This window comes from Dreissena polymorpha, chromosome 6, assembly GCF_020536995.1.
Source record: "Dreissena polymorpha isolate Duluth1 chromosome 6, UMN_Dpol_1.0, whole genome shotgun sequence".
NCBI classification, from domain to species: domain Eukaryota; kingdom Metazoa; phylum Mollusca; class Bivalvia; order Myida; family Dreissenidae; genus Dreissena; species Dreissena polymorpha.
Window position 1 is genome coordinate 21,374,885 of NC_068360.1, and position 19,776 is coordinate 21,394,660.

The window sequence follows — 19,776 nt, forward strand, 5'->3', positions numbered from 1 at the left end:
AGGGTTAATAAAAAACACAAACTTTACAACTTCCTTATGTGGCTTTTCAGTGTTTCAGCAAGTTTTGTGATGTCTTATCATCATACCTTAAGAATTTTTCTGATTAAGCCTGTTCCATGTTCAGAATATTTTTTTTAACTTCGACTCTTAAGGGTTTCTTTTTGTTGAAAATGGGGTTGTATTCTGCCCCATTCCCAATATGTTTTTCCCAAATGGGCATTCAAACTTCCCAATTGAAGGTGCTTAAATGATGATTGAAATGTCTTAGTTTGTCATTTTATGTTAACATCCATATCAACACTGGCTGAATTTTAAGGACCTAATAATTTTTATTCCATGGAATAAAAAAATATTTTTTTTAATTTAACATGATCAACATAAACAGGTAAATAAAGTATATTTGTCGTGTGAATTGAAATATCAGAAATACCTAATACTTTTTAAAGATATTTCACTTAACCTAATACAAACGTAACAACTCTCTTTTCTGTGTTTTAGCAAGTTTTGTATATTCAATCACCACTCTATAGAATATATCTAAAGACGCCATTTTAAAGTTCAGACTTCACTTAACTTGCATTGTAATCTTATGTTGCCCATTGCCCTGCAGGGTTCTCAGAGCCAGCACAAGGCCTACTCCCGGCCTGGCATGCCACCTCGTTTCCAGAAACAGCACTCTGGAGGGGATCAGCAGGGGGTAACCTCGCCACGCAGTCAGCCCCCGCACTCTCCCCAGTCGTCCCAGGCCACGCCCACCTCCCCCCAGCCCCACCCTGGGGCCCAGATGAGGCCTGGACAGGGGCCACCAACCTCATGGGGTGCCCCATATTGGAACCCCATGCAGCAGTTCATGGGATATGGTCCAAGACCACCAATGGACATGCAGGGTATGTTTAAAATTTGTATTTCATTTGCTATGATGCATATTACTTAAAAATATATATACTACCCGATTCCATATGATTTTGTCATTTTGAATGAATTTAAACAATACTCAAGAGGCCACATTTATTGTCCAATCTTCATGAAATTTGGTCAGAAGATTGGTCTCAATGATATCTTGGATGAGTTCGAAAATGGTTACGTTTGCTTGAAAAACATGGCTGCCAAGGGGCGGGGCATTTTTCCTTATATGGCTATAGAAAAATCTTGTTAACAATCTAGAGGCCACATTTATTTTCCGATCTTCATGAAACTTGGTCAGAAGATTTGTCCTAATGATATCTCGGATGAGTTCGAAAATGGTTTCGGTTGCTTAAAAAACATGGCCACCAGGGGGCGGGGCATTTTTCCTAATCTGGCTTTATATTCTGCTTTAGTAAAACCTTGTTAACACTCTAGAGGCCACATTTATTGTCGATCATCATGAAACTTGGTCAGATGATTTGTCCCAATGTTATCTTGGATGAGTTTGAAAATGGTTCAGGTTGGTGGAAAAACATGGCCGCCAAGGGGGCGTGGCATTTTTCCTCATATAGCTATAGTTAAACCTTGTTAACACTCTAGAAGCCATATTCATTGTACGATCATCATGAAACTTTGTCAGAAGATTTGTCCCAATTATATTTTGGACAAGTTAGAAAGTGGTTCCAGTTGCTTGAAAAACATGAAAAACCAATGGGAGGGGCATTTTGCCTTATTTGGACTTATGAATCTTCATGAAACTTTGTCAGTATATTTGTTTAAATGATATCTTGGATGTGTATGAAAATGGTTCTGGTCTGTTGAAAAACGTGGCTGCCAGGGTGTTCACTAGTCATGAAAGTTGGTAAAACATTTTGTTCTAATGACATCTTGGGCTGCACAGAACAGGTCAGTTCCTTTGAATCTCAGGTGAGCGACTTTGGGCCTTTCAGGCCCTCTTGTCTAATTATGCCCTCATTTGTCCCTCTTTGTCCTCATTTGTTCCATTGTGTCCTTATTTGTCCCATCATTTCAGGTATGCACATGTACCCAGGTATGCCACCACGTCGCACACGTACGGACAGTCACGGCTCGGGCACAGAGAGCCAGGAGGAGCGTGACAGCAGGGCTGCGTCATATCAGCAGCAACAGCAGCAGCAGTACGAGGAGGCGATGAGGTGACAGCAGCAAATGTTTGAACCACGCATGTACGGGGAACAGGATGACTACAGAAGGTAACGGTTGCTTTCATCACAATACTGCTTTGGTCATTTGTTTTCAAAAGTATTTTGGTCATATTATGATGGCTAAACTCACTTGTGACTTGTGGACACAGTTTGCGATGATGTCTGTCATATCTGTCAATCCTATGAATAGACTATGATTCTATCAAACTAGACGCTGAGCAAACATCCTTTATTTAAATGCCTCATTCAGTGGTAACAATTCTTTTCTATTACTGTTTATAAGGAAGTTGGCCTTCAGGCTACAGCAGCAAATGCTTAAACCACAATACTGATTTGTTTGTGTGTGTGTGTGTGATTTTGGTCATATTATAGTGTGCTTCTCCAGTGACTTTTTTATGCCCCAGGTAGGGTTGCAAATAACAGTTGAACTGTCTGTCTGTATGTCCGTCCGTCCGAAAACTTCAACATTGCCCATCACTTTTGCAATATTGAAGATAGCAACTTGATATTTTGCATGCATGTGTATCGCATGGAGCTGCACATTTTGAGTGGTGAAAAGTCAAGGTCAAAGGTCAAATATATGTCTTAAAAGTGGCGCAATAGGGGGTATTGTGTTTCTGACAAACACATCTCTTGTTTTTGCCCAAAATTACTGCGCTGGAAATTGTTTCCTATCAATTATTCGTCAACTGATTCACTGATTTGCTTTAAACTTCACATGTACATTTGCCCTGGACAGTAGATGACCCCTATTGATATTTGAGTCACTGGGTCAAAGGTCGCTCTCACTATGTCGATTTGTGTTAAATTGGTTTCCGTTTGATATGTCATCAAATGATTGAGTGATGGGCCTCATACTTTGAAGATGCAGTGACCTTGAACAGTAGATAATTCCTATTGAAATTTAGGTCAAACTATGGTTTGTAATGTGATTCAATTGAATGCCTTCAGAGATTACCCGAAGTCAAACCGAGCTGGCCCCATGGACTATTTACATCACAGCAACAGTCAGTATGAGGATATATCGGATCAGGAAAACGAGGATAGGTGCTCTATTTATCTGGGCATTTATCAGTCTTCTTCCTCCTTCTAATGATTAAAACTTTTATGCACACTGTTTTTGTTTGCTTGATGATCATCTCTATTTTAACTCCTCACCTTTAAATTATGTGTATTTGTGTTTAGGTACTTCTATTCGTTTAATAAACTGTCTCTAATACCCTACTGAGTATGATCCTATATTTTGTAAATTTTAGCATTTATTGAGCATTTGTGATATGGGAACCTCTTCAGTGCTGAAATGTTTAAACAATTCTGCTCACTTGATGTACTTATCCAATCAATAAAAATTACTTTTGATGTAAATGTTGTTTTTTCAGTGAGAGCAGAGGAAACAAATCCAAAGATGATCGTGATGACAAGGTGGACAGCAAGCCCAGAGACCATGAACCTCCCACACGTGATGATAAACCTCGCGATAAACACCCTGACAGGCAGACTTCTCATGACTCGAGAGATGGGCACATCGAAAGACGCGATAGTCGCCAGGAGAAGTCCGACCGTTCCTACGACACAAGGGACTCTAGGAACAAGGCTGACTCTAAACAAAAGGAGAATCATTGGGACCGCCCTGACAAGTCCCGCGAGAAGTCTGATAGAGGTGAAAGAAAGGATGGGAGGCAGGATCGTAAAAAGAGGGATCCAGACAATGTGTGGAACATGTCACCAATGAAGCAGGAGGACAATCGACATAGTATGTGTTTGTTGGTCAAGCTACTTGTTCTTTTCACAAAGTAAAATCGATGACTTGTGTATTATTAGTGCTAAATGCGGATTGGGATGGGGATTATTCTATTTAATGTAGTGAACACCTTGTTTGTTATGAATTTTTGATTGGACCTTGATTGAGCAGAGCTTGCTTTTCAAGTACAAAAATAGTTGAAGACTTTCTTAAAATATAACTGCATGGTTGTTGTTATATAAATGAGTTTAAGCTAAACAGTTGATTTCACATATCCGGGAATAAGCGAGCTTTTTAACAAATTTCTAGTACATACAAAGCTGACAAGTTTATAATCTTTCAAAATCACATACCATATCGACCATTATTATTTGAATGAAACTACTATTTGTTTATAAAATGGGCCATCATTGTGTTTACTGACATATAAGTGGGTTTTTTGGAAGTTAAGTGTACTCAAGGATGAGTCTTTTATGTCCCTTACCGGTGAAACTGGAGGGGACTTATGATTTGGGCTCTGTCTGTCAGTGCGTCACACTTCTGGATCCTGCAATAACTTTAAAAGTTCTTCATACTTTTTCATGAAACTTAAAACATGGATAGATGATGGCAATATGGAGATGATGCCTGTCATTTCATTTTTTTCCTACTTCAAGAATTTTGGTTGCTATGGCAACAAATATATATATATCAGTGCTTTCCACAGGATTTTTGTCAGGTGCCCCGGGATTGATAGGGGTGGTTTGGGAGGGGTGTCCCCTCCGGACGTTGATTTTATTTTTATTTAATGTGTAAATTGACGTTCTGTGGTGAGTTATAACTCAAAATAAAACAGCGTCAAAAGACGTCATTTGGTGTGCTATGACTCTTCAAGAAAATCCCCCAGTCATTTAAAAATATATAATATATTGTTTAATTGTTTTTTAAAAAAATCGCATAGATAGTAAAATCCCGACTCTAACGTGTCCGGAATACATCCGTTTCAACCCGACTATTACTGTATACTTACTACTTTTGAAGTTTCTATTTATAACCCGATAATCCCGTTTATTCCGGTTTTATAATTCACTTTCTGGTAAAAACTGACGATAAAGCTCTCAATTAATTCTTTAACACAAACCTTGCCGTTTTTCTATTGTATCAAATAAATTTTAAGTGTCTATATGTTTTAACCTGTATTTATATTTTACCCTTTCCCGCATAGATACGCATAATCCTGTCTCGATCAATGCCTTAATTAATCCGTATCAACCATACCTTCGATCTATTACTGCATACTTACTACTTTTCCAGTTGCTACTCATTACCTGATAATCCCGTATATTCCAGTTTTAAAGCAAATTCTGGTAAATATTCACGATAAAAGTGCTGAAGAATTTTAAAAAAGTTGCCATTTTTTCTTAAGTATCAAATAAATTTTGGCATGTGTTACTATTTAAAGATGTGATGAAATATCATCCTATCAGGATTTCCACAGAACACAGCGTAAATCGCTTGACATGTTTTTATACAGCACAAAATACATCCACACTTTCCATGTGACGTTCTACATGTCTGCATATTTTTCGCGCGCTTTTTATTGAGACAAAGGATAATATACTGGTTATATGACGCTACAATTTGTTAATGTCGCGTTAGCATTAAAATTCGGAAGCTTGTTTTGGATTACAAATTGATAATGCTCATTTGAAAATTGAACGAAACATTTACAGTTGTGCGTAATTAATTCAACGATTATTTGTTAAAGCGCATTACGTGTCTAATAAATGTCAGTTCTACAAATGGACATGATGAAATAAACATGTACTGGAATTAAATTGTTATTGCATAATTGTTACCGGGAGTTATTTGTACAACTTACTCGCTACAAGTAAGTAATTGCTTACCACTTGCAATTAATTTCTCGTATTATGTGTCATGAGTAACACTTGTTTACAGTAAAAAGGTGTGATGATGATGCCCAAAACCGTCTTTAATGTACTGTTCTAGTTACCGGTTTTATATTACGTGAATGGTACAACTCCTTGCTAATCAAGCTGCGATAAACTCTTACTTCGTGCCCGACGTCAATCAAAAATAATTATCGATAGTTAACCCCGCCCTCATAAGCATTCGCGTAACCAATTGGACGATGAACATCACAGTTTGACGACTGGAAAGTTACCCGAGAGTTTCCTGTGATACATCCTTGTCTTCATAAATGACTGTTTAATGTGGCTAGAATAATTGATACGCGCATCATGCTTTCTCCTATCAGTGGATTATCTATGACCCCATGTGGTGTTTATGGCTATAACATGCGAAAGTAGGTACCAAGTGCTCTTTTAAAACAGGGAATATTGATACACTGATAAAGAAACCTTGATTTTCTTGACATTCTCCATTTTCTTTTACTGTAAAAATACACTGATCGGAAAATTTCAAGCGCCCCGGCTACTCTGATTTCAAAATTCAAGCGCTCCGGCGAGGAACCGCTAAATGGCCTGTGGAAAACCCTGGTATATATATAAATTTATAAAATAACTGACAATGGTGGAGTTTCACCGTAGGGGACAATATTGCTTGGCAATCTCTTGTTTTAAATTGTTTTGTTATTTTGAAATGTTTTATCCAGCTTGGTTTGGAATTTTACTTTCAAAATGTTAAAATAACAGTTCTCAATTCATCCTATGTAAGAAACTAACCTTTCGTCATTGAAAACCACGTTAGAATGAAACAACTAAAAAGTGCTTGAAATGTTTCAGAGCGAGACTTCCACAATGCCCCTCCCCCAATCACCCTGCGTGAATCTCAGCAGAATACTCCAGCCCAGAGCAACTTTGTCTCCCTGAAGAGGCCTGCATCCACGCTCTCAAAGGCAGATTCCCACGAATCGCCTGCCAGCGACAAAAATGAGGACCACTCAGCTGCCAAAGTAAGAGAATGTTGTGTAGACCATATGGAATGAAGATAGTTTAGGAATTTCTTGCCATTTCTTGAAATAAACAGGCATGTCAGTCTGTGATAACGGGTTCTTATTTTGCCATATCTGGAATGATTTTTAGGTTCAAAGTTTTGAAACTTATTGAAAATTATTAATTTTACATTCATATTAAGTCTATAACATTGTTTCCACAATAATGTAGAGAAAGCAAATGATAAACCAAAGTGTTGTGCTGTTTACAATCCAACCTTATGTGCAGGTTACTTTGGAGGACAGAGTTTATGTTGCACTAGCTAGTAACGAGAAAGTTGTTGTTTTTGATGCATTTACAAGTTATATTAGCATAAAGTAATTATGTTCTTGCCTCATAATATGAAAACAAGGTTTTGTTTAAAAATATATAAGAATGATACACATGTTTTTGCAGGATTCTACAAAGGAAACGTTCTCATCCCCAAACAAGGCGAAGGACCTGAAAGATTTGGCTGAGGATGTGAAGAAGACAGAGAGCCCAGATGCTATAAAACCGGACAGGTAATCTTTTGGGTATCATGCAATCTCAAGACTCTTTTGAATTCTATTGAAGTCATTTGACATCTGATATCAAAAACAGTAAACATATACTGTGGAAGCAATTTTTTGTGTGTGGGTCACGCATTTTCTTAGATTTTCGTCAGCCTTCTCAACCACGAAATCAAATGTGTTACGAAAATTTATGTCTGAAGTCTCATATCAGACATTAGCATAAAATCCATGAATTGAAGATAAAGGAAAATGCCAGATTTTAGGAATCTCCAAAATTTAATGTCTGCAAAAGTCTAAGAATATACAGAACGTTTCTGGTAGTAATCCAAGGGAAAAAATAAATTAGACGATACAGTTAAAGATGTTGCTGGCTTTTTTGTTAAATGAAGGTTGCCTCATTACTGCAGTTATGGTATTATTATATGCCTCAGACTTTTATTCAGCAAAAATAAACCAGTTCAAGAAGAACAATAGTTTCATATTGCATCATGGAATTGCTTTTTGTTAGTAGGGAAACTAAATAAAAATACTTCACCATAGTGGCTATTTAACTGATTGTAGAAGTTTATTGTTTGCTAGGGATACCAAATCAGATACACTGGAGAAGACACCCAAAAACGAACAAAGGGACCGAAATAAGGAGAACAAACAGGACAGAGAACATGGTGACAGGTCCCATCCTCCTGCCAAGAGAATGAGAGACGAACCACCTCGAGACAAGTATGATAACCGCAGTGACAGATACGACAGTAGGCAGAGGAACGCACCGCGAGGCAGCCGCGAGTTTGTTCGGGGGACATCAAGAAGCCGCGGGCGAGGAAGGGGTGGCAGGGGCTCCAGTATGGGAGAAAGGGGCTTCGGGCGACCAGAGAGAGGGGACCGTAGGGGTGGGGCTGTCCCTGGCAGGGGCCGGTCTAACGAGTTCAGGTATGATAATGATACGGACAGGGACAGCAGGCGAGATGACATGGGGCATAGAAGAGGGGCTGCGACATATGCAGACCAGGTAAAGCCCTTCTCTATGGGAAACTGGGGAGACACAGAGGAAGTTGAGGAAGTTCCAAACAGGCGTAGGGACAAGGATGACGAGAGTGATCTGTCTACGGAGGAAGTTAGCTCTGTCAGTGGCGATTCCACGGCTGGCAGGGCAGAGGTGTCAGTTGGTCATGGGAAAGATTCCATTCAACGGGACTCTGCAAAGCCCCACGATGGTAGACGTGAATCTCAGCCTAGGGATAAGGGCGGTAGGCGTAGTGTGGATGAGGGGAATGATGAGCGCTACCCAAAGGATCCAAGGTCACCACGTGGCGATGAGCAGTTCATACCTAAGGGTGAACCCTCTAGAAGGGGCAGAGGTAGGGATCTGGTGGTAGTTTTATTTGAAACCAGTTAGAAAAATTGCTGTTGACTGAAAAATCTTTGACTTTGACTTGATATTTAATTTGAAACTGGTGATACATCATTGACATTTTTAGCTCGACTATTATATATATATGAAATATATATAGTGAAGCTATCCTACTCACCCCGGCGTTCCCGTTAGCGTGCAAATGTTAAAGTTTGCGTTCTACCCCAAATATTTCCCATGTCCTTTGACTTATTGCTTTTATATTTTGCATACTTCTTTACCAACATGATCCCAATCTATAAACAAGAGCAGACAACTGTATCAAGCATTTTGACAGAATTACAGAATTATGGTCCCTTTTATACTTAGATAATTGAACATTTTGCTTAAATTGCCATAACTTCTTTATTTATGATCACATTTGATCCATACTTTGACAAAACAACACTTACCTGACATACCACAATGCACTCCACCCAAACCATCCCCCACCCCAGAATCCCCCCACCCCCCAAAAAAAATGTTTCCTTATTTATTGAAAGATCAGCTATTTAATGACCCACATTATACCCCCCCCTCTCCATGATGGCTTGCGTTATACTGTCAAGCACTCAAATAGTAGAGCGCGCTGTCCTTTGACAGCTCTTGTTAATTATAAATTGTCCTGCGTTTGCTTCAAAATAAAGTGATAAACTGTGTATGATGCTAGATCTTTCCGTCATCTGTTTTTATCTACCCTAGGTGGCTCTGCCATGAGGGGTGGTCGAGGCAGTGGCAGAGGTGCAAGGGATGATCGCAGGTACAACTCAGCCCCACCCACTCGTGGAGGCGGGTTTGGGCGACCCCCAAACAAGGAATTCCGTGGACCCCCCGAGGATCAGCAATACCGCAGTGATAATAGGTCTGTAGTTGCTGTAATCTTACAATCTCTTGTGTAGGGTTGGTTTTCATTAAGTTCTGAGATATGTGACATGTTTATGTCTTAAACACTTTTATTTCATTTTATTGAAAGTTAAAGAGTAGAATTGAGAAAATAATCGTGTTTGTACAAAGTTTGCAATGATGCTAGTCATATCTGTCAATCCTATGAGAAATATGATTCAAATACTTGGGACACTGAGCAAACTTCTGAAATATTCTTCCATCGCCTCCATTAAAATAGACATAGAAAAACAACAACCAGTAGATGTATTATTGAAAAAAGGTTTCATTTGAAACCACAGTCAGTTTTGGAAAGTACTTTCCTGCAGTCCCTTTGCGCTTATTAGAAGCCTTAAAATTTAAACTACCCACATTACCCTTTTCAGGCGTGACAGACGAGGAGACAGAGCGTCCCCACCTCCCAGATTTGCCCGCGGGCGGGGAGAGAGGGGTGGTGGGTTTGAGAGAGGGAGGGGCAGAGGCAGGGGTCGTGGTGGTCCCATAGTGCCCAACAGCAATGGTAGAAACCAGCCACTTGCCAAGCAAAACTCGTCTGAGGCGGGAGTTGATGATTGGGAGACAGCGTCAGAGAGCAGTGATGTGAACGAGCGACGCGATTCAAAGAACGATTTAAAGGACGGCCGTGATAAGCAGCGCGATCAGAAGAAGAGCTTCTCTAGTCAGCGGCCGCCACAGGGTGATCGTGGGGGTCAAAATCGCCGCATGAATGCCAGTGATCAGAACAGCTTTGTGGGTGGTGGTGGTGGTGGAAATGTTAGTGGTAATAATAGTAACAAAAATTATGAAAATCCAAAAAACTTTCATAAAGAGAGGATGCCCAACTCCTCGCTGACAAAAAATGGGTACGCTACCCCTCCAAAAAACGGGCGGGGTGGGGGCAAACGACCCCCACATTCCCAGACCAAACGAGATAGCATGAGTGGTAGCCAGGTGTTCCGAGTGGATGGCATTGTCCCGAACGACCAGGCAGCCATTGACAGCGCCCTTTCCTCTGGTATAAGTGAGAAGTAAGTCATTATATCACATTGGTTATCAGCATCAATTGTACTGATTTTACAAAAGAAAGAAAGATTGGAACTGTCTGCATGTTATATGTAAAGCGTTTGACAAAAGCGACAGTAATAAAAGTTATAACACAACCTGTTTATCGACATGCAAAGGAATATGTTATTGAATGGTTGCATGTTCATTGTTGATCAGCACCAATGTGCATTGAATTTATGTTGTTATCTATTATTTTAGAGGAAAGTTCTCCAAAAAAGGTGATTTAACTGACGTTTCAAAGCCATTGAAGTCTGAGAAGAAAAGGGAAGATGCCCTGGCCAACATTGACCTCACAAATATAGCAGGTATTGATTGAAATCATTAATAATATAGCACTTACTAATGGACTTTAATATTTCCAAAGTTTGCGATGATGTCTGTCATATCTGTCAATCCCATGAACAGAAAATGATTCTATCAAACTAGACCCTGAGCAAACTTTGAAACTTGGAAGATAACAAGTGTTTATTTAATTAACATAAACACACAGTTAAATAGCTTTGGAAATAAATTATCAATATAGGTTATGATAATACTTAAATAAGAATATCTAAAAGTGATATCAAATTATTTAAAAACAACAACTGTGCTTCTGTATTGATAAATCAAGACGTTCAATCTTTATTCTACAGGAGTAGTAGTCATCGACAACGTGCCAGATGTTACCATTGACGACCCAGCGTTCCTGTACGAAAGCAATGAAGGTTTCCAGGAGGTGCAGAGCCGAAAGACCATCAAGAACAAACAGAAGGCCCAGGAGGCCGAGATACGAAAACTGGCCATCGAGAGTCAGGAACAGGCACCTGTCAGCAGGAAGTCCAAGGACGTAGTGTCAAAGGTGAGATATACATGTAGTTCTTGGTAGGATTTTTGGGGCTATTATCATATGTTTGCAATATTAGTAAAAGGATTTTTACTAGTGCTTCGTATAATTTTTGGAAAGTCCAAATTGTCGTATCAAATGTTAAAAATTATTTTAAAAGCAGCTTCCTTTATTGGTTTTTTTACGATGCAACCAGTAGATTAAGGTTGGAAATTTTCTGAAAAGTTGTACGAGACAATAATTTATTTCAGCTTCAATTTGACTGTAAAAAATTGCTTTTTAGCCCCTGGCTGTTATGGTATTTCAATAATAGCTGTAGAGATCTACTGTACACTAAAATAACTATGAATAAATTAATAACAAGATGTAAAGAATGTAAGTCAATAAAACATGTTTTAATTTAATTCATATGAATATTAATGTGGACAATCTTTTGATTTTAGGTTGTGGCTAAACCCAAAGGCGTTCACACGGCAGCTGACAAGACACGCAACTTCAAGCACACCAAATTGCCCCCAAGGTTTGCCAAGCAGAGGGAACAGTTGAGAGGCGACAAGGGAGGTAAGCCTCGCGGGCAGGACCAGCTGGAAGAGGATGGACAGAGTTCTGGCCCCTTCATGTCGATTGGCAACTGGGACAACACGATGTCCAATAACATCCCGACTGTTGTTAGTGGTGATGGGAAACAGGGCCATGATATGGAGATGGGAAAAGGTTTGTGTGCAGAATATGTCAATTGCAGTTTTGTAGCATGATTTGCCAATTTTTATGCTCCCCTTCGAGGAGGTATATTGCTTTGCTCATGTCGGTCGGTCCGTCCGTCCACCAGGTGGTTTCCGTATGATAACTCAAGAACGCTTGGGGCTAGGATCATGAAACTTCATAGGTACATTGATCATGACTCGCAAATGACCCCTATTGATTTTGAGGTCACTAGGTCAAAGGTTAAGGTCACAGGTGAAGGTCACAGTTACTGGAAATAGGCATTTTAAGGATTTAGCATGGTTCAAACAAGGGAAACAACTACCGTTTATGCATGTTCTTTTTATTACAGCATTTGCCTCCCTTTAATTAATTTAAAATCTCATTTAACAGCAGAGATTCCAAATCTGACCTGTATATGAGCCCCATATTTACTGCCAGTGCTAGGTTACCTTTTCCCATTTGATCATTCTTAAGTATTGGTATTGTAATGCTACTGCTACTACTACTACTACTACTGCTGCTACTACTACTACTACTACTACTACTACTACTACTACTACTACTACTACTTCTACTACTACTATACTACTATACTACTACTACTACTACTACTACTACTACCACCACAACCACCACCACCACCACCGTTCACAGTGACAAAAAACGTATTCACACAATGGCTGCTACTACAACTTATAGCCCATATAGGGGGGCATGCATGTTTTACAAACAGCCCTTGTTAATTTTGGGTTGAAATGTTCAAGCAACTTCTGTAAAATTTGAAACCTAAGTTACATTTAAGAAATAGAAAAATATTGACCAATCCACTCACTTTTTATTACACTAATGACATTTTATTGACAAAGACATGTCATTTAGATAGATAGGGTCAAATTTAGGCATCTATTTAAGAATATGTGTTTTTATGTCCCCCACCACTATAGTGAAGGACATATTGTTTTTTTGCCCTGTCTGTTGGTTTGTGTGTTTGTTTGTTTGCCCCAACTTTAACATTTGCAATAACTTTTGCAATATTGAAGATAGCAACTTGATATTTGGCATGCATGTGTATCTCATGGAGCTGCACATTTTGAGTGGTGAACAGTCAAGGTCATCCTTCAAGGTCAGAGGTCAAATATATGTGGCCCAAATCGCTTATTTTATAAATACTTTTGCAATATTGAAGATAGCAACTTGATATTTGGCATGCATGTGTATCTCATGTAGCTGCACATTTTGAGTGGTGAAAGGTCAACGCCATCCTATAATGATAAAGGTCAAAAACAAAATCCAAGGGAAGTAATAAGCTTTAAAGGGAGATTATTTCTATACCTGCCAAAAGATAAATAGACATTTAATTAAAAGCGGCGCAGTAGGGGGCATTTTGTTTCTGACGAACACATCTCTTGTTTCTTAACAAAAATCAGGTCTTAGTAAAAAGTGTCATCTCAGGTTAGCCTATGAGGACTCCACTGGCTTATGTGGGAAGACACTTTACACATTGATTAAGTCCCGTTTTTCAAGAGCGATGCTCAAGTTAAGTCCGTTTAAGGGTTGTATTTATACATTCTTATGAGAATAAATTTGGTATAACAAACAATACGATTTAAAAAGTGGTTATTGGGACAATGGTGTTCATGTTAATGCAAATTAAAAATAATTGTTTAGAGATACTAATGTAAGCAATGTGTGATTGAATTCAGAGCGCTTAAAATTGAATGGCTCTTGTGCTATTTTAAACTTTTCTCACAGAGGTGAATTCTCAATATATTTATAAATTACTGTAAACGAGTATCCAATCTAGAAAACCAATTCTTATATAATTGTTGAAACTTATTTTATTTAAATAAAGAAAGAATGAACATAAAATGCAATAATAAATACAATAAAATGTATTAAGAGATAACGAGAACCTATGAATTTTGACTTGTTCACAGATTAGCAGAATAGTAATTTTCTAAAATTTATAATATACAGTCAAAACCTGTTGGCTCAAACTTGCTTGGCTCGACTTTCCGGTTTGCTCGGACTATCCTCGAAGCATCTATTTTTGTATTGCTAAATATTCATATACATTTATGTCAAATGGCTCGAATTTGCAGGGTTCGGATTAATGTCTCATTTTTTTTAAGTCCCCGTCACAATTTTCACGTTGTTTTGTTTGCCTGGCTCTAAAGCGCCTAGTGTCGCATAAAGCTGTTACTTGATTATGAGCACTTGATTTAAGGCTCCCTATAATTTTAAACATGTTATTGACTCAATCGTTAATTGATTTGAGTAAAAGATGACAATCTGGCGTTTTTGTAGATGCTATAATATAATGGCTGGAACGGCTGCATCACAATATGGTTTATTAAACAATCCATCCAGAAGGCCAAAAGCCCAAGAGGACAAAGCAAGCATACAGTGTTTACAAAATACACAGTTTATGATTATACAAAATTAAGATCTACTATAATAGTTAGAGTTACAGTTATAATATGTCAACTTGAAGGAATAGACAATTTTGTATCTATGCGTCGTCATGTTATTCTTAAATAAAAACACAAGCGAATAAAGTAATACATGTGTTGTTTAATACTTGGGCGATGTGCATATAATGCTTATGTATTGCTTTGTATCTAAGCGTTATTCCTTACATAAGATCATTGTTTGATTGTTTGTGTTACTGTTTTAAAATAGTGATTACTTAAAAATGTCAAGTATATTAATTCTGTTCTTACTGAATCAAAAGAAGAAAGTAGTACGGAGATTAGGCAGTATGAATACTCTTCAACTGGAGATGTAAATCTATTGCAGATTTATGTTAGTAAACATAAGTATATTCAGATCGGTTGGATCGAATTCTGGATGGCTAAAACTTTTGTTGTCAGTCCAGGCAAGTTAGAGTCATTGGGTTTTGACTTTATTCAGCAATCAATGTTTGCATTGTATTTAAACTAAGGAATACACCGGACTAAAATAAATCAAAGTATTGTTCTTAATGAACAATCATAAATTTAAATTAAAAATAAATAAAATAAATCTTGTCAAACACATTTCTTAAAACATGTTGATTAAGTACTGTAAATTTGTAATAATTTGTGGTACATTAATTAATGTTGATTTCGTGGGTTAACTGATCCAACGAAATTTACTCAAACACATACTAAAATGATCAAAGCAAATTTGTGTTTTTTTTCAACAAGTAAGAAATGCACGAATTTACATGTCCACAAAAAAGTATTTTTTTGAAAAACCTCCAAGTGTGATGCCAACTAATATAAATGATTTTTCAGGATCAGGGGTGTAGCATTCCAGTCTCTTGCTTGAATTGTTGACCAATATTTTGCATCTGTTTCATCAGTCAGTGACTTTTTTTAAAGTTGTAGTTTTTCTGGAAGGGGCACAATTCTGGGCTATTTTTCCTTTTTATGGAATCAGTTGTTTTTTTTCAAATTTGAGAGTTTTGTGGGTCACAATTAAAAGAAGTTTATGACTAGAATTTTCGCAATTTTAAGAAGTTTGCTACTCATTTCTTCACTATAATTAAAATTCGAGAATAATTTTTCTTTCACAAAATGAATGGGTCAAATGATGATACAAAACATGACACAAAACACGTCCTGTGATCGGATTTGTGTTTGTGGGCAATTATTTGGGTAATATGTTTTCAGAAACTTGTGTTTTCCCTCAACATATCAAACAAAGTTTATGATAGCAATTTACTTGAAAAAAAAATTATTTCTTGGTATTGGTTACTGTGAAAATGTGGATTTTTAGGCGTCACCAAAGAACGGGCAAACTAGTGTTGTCAGCGTGTAGTCTTTAAGGGCAAGTGGCCTATAACATAATTTTAATCCGATGTATATGAGCAGTACAATATATGGAAAAGTAAAGTGATACCTATAATGAGTACAATTTAAAAACAATGTTAAGAAGATGATTTTCTATTATTTTTTTGTTTTTATACAGGAAAAAAACTTCTTTAAAATGGGGCTTAATGCATGTGCTTAAATTGTTGTCGTTGTCCTAGATTAGCTTGTGCAATCCACACAGGCATATTTGGGACAACAATTTCATATGTTAAGGTATTTTTGTTGAAAAGAAATATCCTCTATGAAAATCCAGTCAAAAAGTGTCCTTCCTGATTAGCTTGTGTGGACTTCACATGTTAATCTGGGACGACTATTTGTAATATTTAGGAGCCGCATATTGGCTAATTAAATTACATCATTATGAATATACAGGTTGGTATACAGTGTATTATTAGCCAACAATGTTTTGATACGAAATGATTTGATTCTATAAATTTTCGTGCTATTGAGGACAATAAACCAATGAAATGCCAGATTAGAAATTCATTAGAATGAAATTTTTCCTATTAAACACCTTCACAACCAATCAAGAGGCATAGTTTCGTATAGATTGTAATATAAACATTTTTTACAAGTTCACATCACCCACTGTGCTGTTGTTTTCAGGACAGCATCACCATTGATATTGAGTTGGCCCAGCAACAGCACCAGTCCGGCCTGCAGAAGCCCCAGTCCAGGATGACTCATCCACTCCCCTGACCCATAGCTCATCATACTTGATATCCGGAAAATGGGGCCTAATGCATGTGCTTAAATCACAGATTAGCCTGTGCAGTTTGCACAGGCTTATAATGGACAACACTTTCCTCATAAAGGTATTTTTCGTTGAACAAATAATCCTCTTTATGAAAATCAAGTCTAGTCAGAAAGTACCCTCCCTAATTAGCTTACCGGTATGTGAATTCCACATGTATCTGAGATGACACTTTCTAACAGAAGTGATCCGCATATTGGCTTATGAAAATACATTTCTGGAAATGGAGTAAAGATTATAGATATAAATTTACAGCTAAGTACACTTCAACACCGTTATTTCGAACACCGATAATCCACAGTCATTGTTATTTCGAAGTATTTTTCCGGTCCCGACTTTGGTTCTTCTTTGTTTAATGTAAAATTTCAAAGTTAATCAGACCTTCGTTTAACCGAAAAAATCGTTAATTTGAAGTGATTCTGTCGGTCCCAACACTATAATTCGCACCTAATCATCAATCTTTAATCCGAAGTCAAAGCTGCAAAACGCTGAGCAAAATTTCACACCTTTGTCGTCTGGGCGTGGCGCGTCAAAAGCTGATAGTTACACCTTTGTCTTCTTCGCGTAGCATGTTAATTTTATAATGTCGTCAAAAGCCGATAATTACTATTATGTAGTTTTGCATTCTTATCTTGTTTGAATACAAAATGACTTAATTGTATATATGTTCATGCTATTAAGGACAAGGAACCAATAAAATGCAAGATTAGAAATTCATGTTGTTGAGAACCTTCACAGCCAGTCAAGAGGCATAGTTTGTTATAGATTGTAATATAATTTGTTACAGGTTCCTATCACCCACTGTGTTGTTGTTGTTTTCAGCAGAGCACCAGCATTGATATCGAGTTGGCCCAGCAACCGCACCAGTCCGGCCTGCAGGGCCCCATTCCAGAACGACCCTTTCCCCTCCCTTGACTTCTAACTCCTTCCCCTTGACCGCCTGCCTCAAAAAGTCAGCATCGTTGAACAACTCCGTTCTGCAGGAAATTCTGAGCATGATTCTGTTCTGAACAAACGCAATGCCCACATCACGTTTTCCAAACATAAGCCTGGGTAGTTTTGTTAAGCTAGAGTTCCGCATGGGCCTGAAAGGGACAAGTGTTACAGACACAAACAGTTATAGCAGTAGTTATGGTAACGCTAACAGTCAGTTGTTGCTGTTGGACATCACAACAAATATCATGAAGAATAAAAATTTCAATAAGTTGTTCCAATCTTTATGGGACAAACAGAAATTGAACGGAAGAAAATCAAGGAACAATAAAAGTGTAAGCTTTCCTAGTGGGATGCATCTGCTGTTGATAGTTTGAACAACAGTAGGGTTACGGACTGCCCCAGATTGTCCTCTCAGCGGCCTGAATATCATAATAGAACGGACTTTTGGCAATATTTCTGACAAAGAAAGGCAATAATGACTTGGTTGTGAATACCCAAAGCACGATACATCCATGCTGACAAAGCAAGGTGGTAATGACTTGGTTGTGAACACCCAGAGCACAATACATCCGTGCTGACACAGAAAGGCAGTTATGACTTTGCTGTGAACTCAGAGTACGATACATCCATGCTGACACAGAAAGGCAGTCATGACTTGGATGTAAACACCCAGAGCACAATACATCCATGCTGACACAGAAAGGCAGTAATGACTATGCTGTGAACACCCAGAGCACAATACATTCATTCTGAAACAGAAAGGCAGTCATGACTATGCAGTGAACACCCAGAGCAAGATATATCAATGCTGACACAGAAAGGCAGTAATTACTATGCTGTGAACACCCAGAGCAAGATATATCCATGCTTACACAGAAAGGCAGTAATGACTATGCTGTGAACACCCAGAGCACAATACATCCATGCTGAAACAGAAAGGCAGTAATGACTTGGTTGTGAACACAGAGCACAATACATCCTTGTTGACACAGAAAGGCAGTAATGACTTTGCTGTGAACTCAGAGCACGATACATCCATGCTGACACAGAAAGGTAGTAATGACTTGGATGTAAACACCCAGAGCACAATACATCCATGATTACACAGAAAGGCAGTAAAGACTTGGTTGTAAACAACCAGAGCACAATACATCCATGCTGACACAGAAAGGCAGTAAAGATTTTGTTGTAAACACTAAGATATCCATACATCCATGGGTTGTGCCACAGACGCAAATTACGCCCACCATTTTGAACAAGGTGCTTAAAGTGAACACGTCTGGTTTTGTTATGAGCACTTAGCACTCCGAGTCCAAAAGGCCTCACATTGAATTGATGCAAGAGAAGGCTATGAAAAATAACAGCAGTTTTGTTGTGTGGTCCAGTACGCCCTTCGACTCGCAACCTGAAGAAAGCAGAACTCAAACTCGTCTCTTAGCAATATCAGCAAGGCCAGCATGTCATCTCAGCTTCTAGAGCTTCAAGTGAGACCTTACAGTGTTTATTATTTTGTTGAAATTGGGGCCGAAATTCAGCCCCATTCTTATCTCAAAAAGTCTATATTTATGATAACTGGCTTAAGTTCTCAATTCATGGTGTCCCGGAAGAAAAAGAATGTTTTGATTGCAACATTGAGTTAATCAGAACTCAAATTCAGCCTTTGGCAATATCAGCGAGGCCAGCATATCAGCTCAGCTTCTTGAGCTTCAGGTGAGATCATACAGTGGTATTCATTTTGTCGACATTGGGGCCAAAATTGAGTCCCATTCCTAATCTTAAACAGTTTATTTTTTCCATAATTACTGGCTTAAGTTCTCAATTCAAGGTTTGACCCCAAACATGTGTTAATAGGTTACAAATTGAGTTTGTTTCCTTGTGCAGCTCTATAAGTTGAACCTTAGTGCAATTTATCTTGATAGCACTTATTCTCATTTTTTAAATAATGTTTAGCAAAATCTACAACCATTTTCCCAATTTAATTCAAAACACTATGATTTTTTAGCTCATCTATTTTTTGAAAAAAAATTATGAGCTATTGTCATCACCTTGGCGTCGGCGTCGGCGTCGGCGTCGGCGTCGGCGTTGGCG

At 38.2% G+C, this 19,776-nt stretch overlaps 2 protein-coding genes across 2 annotated transcripts in view; both read left to right on the plus strand.

The window, feature by feature from the left end:
- Positions 1–589: 589 nt before the first annotated feature.
- On the plus strand, positions 590–3,131 carry LOC127835491 (protein PRRC2A-like). Its single transcript, XM_052361934.1, has 3 exons — positions 590–887; positions 1,940–2,138; positions 3,042–3,131. Exons 1-2 carry the CDS (start codon positions 590–592, stop codon positions 2,083–2,085), a joined length of 444 nt encoding a protein of 147 aa, XP_052217894.1. The 3' UTR covers positions 2,086–2,138; positions 3,042–3,131.
- Positions 2,095–19,776, plus strand: part of LOC127835492 (protein PRRC2C-like) — a 29,442-nt gene continuing 11,760 nt past the window's right edge. Inside the window, exons 1-13 of the mRNA XM_052361935.1 lie at positions 2,095–2,138; positions 3,042–3,137; positions 3,470–3,843; positions 6,576–6,745; positions 7,182–7,288; positions 7,859–8,634; positions 9,369–9,528; positions 9,935–10,576; positions 10,812–10,918; positions 11,246–11,451; positions 11,880–12,150; positions 16,605–16,813; positions 17,575–19,172. Coding sequence (XP_052217895.1) covers positions 2,095–2,138; positions 3,042–3,137; positions 3,470–3,843; positions 6,576–6,745; positions 7,182–7,288; positions 7,859–8,634; positions 9,369–9,528; positions 9,935–10,576; positions 10,812–10,918; positions 11,246–11,451; positions 11,880–12,150; positions 16,605–16,621 — 2,970 coding nt within the window. The 3' untranslated portion in view covers positions 16,622–16,813; positions 17,575–19,172. The remainder of the gene's footprint in view (positions 2,139–3,041; positions 3,138–3,469; positions 3,844–6,575; positions 6,746–7,181; positions 7,289–7,858; positions 8,635–9,368; positions 9,529–9,934; positions 10,577–10,811; positions 10,919–11,245; positions 11,452–11,879; positions 12,151–16,604; positions 16,814–17,574; positions 19,173–19,776) is intronic.

Excerpts from the sequence above, each read along its gene's own strand:
- LOC127835491 (XM_052361934.1), top strand. The coding sequence starts at position 590 with ATGTTGCCCATTGCCCTGCAGGGTTCTCAGAGCCAGCACAAGGCCTAC. Across the intron at positions 888-1,939 it reads ACCACCAATGGACATGCAGG|GTATGCACATGTACCCAGGT; the intron begins GTATGTTTAAAA and ends CCATCATTTCAG.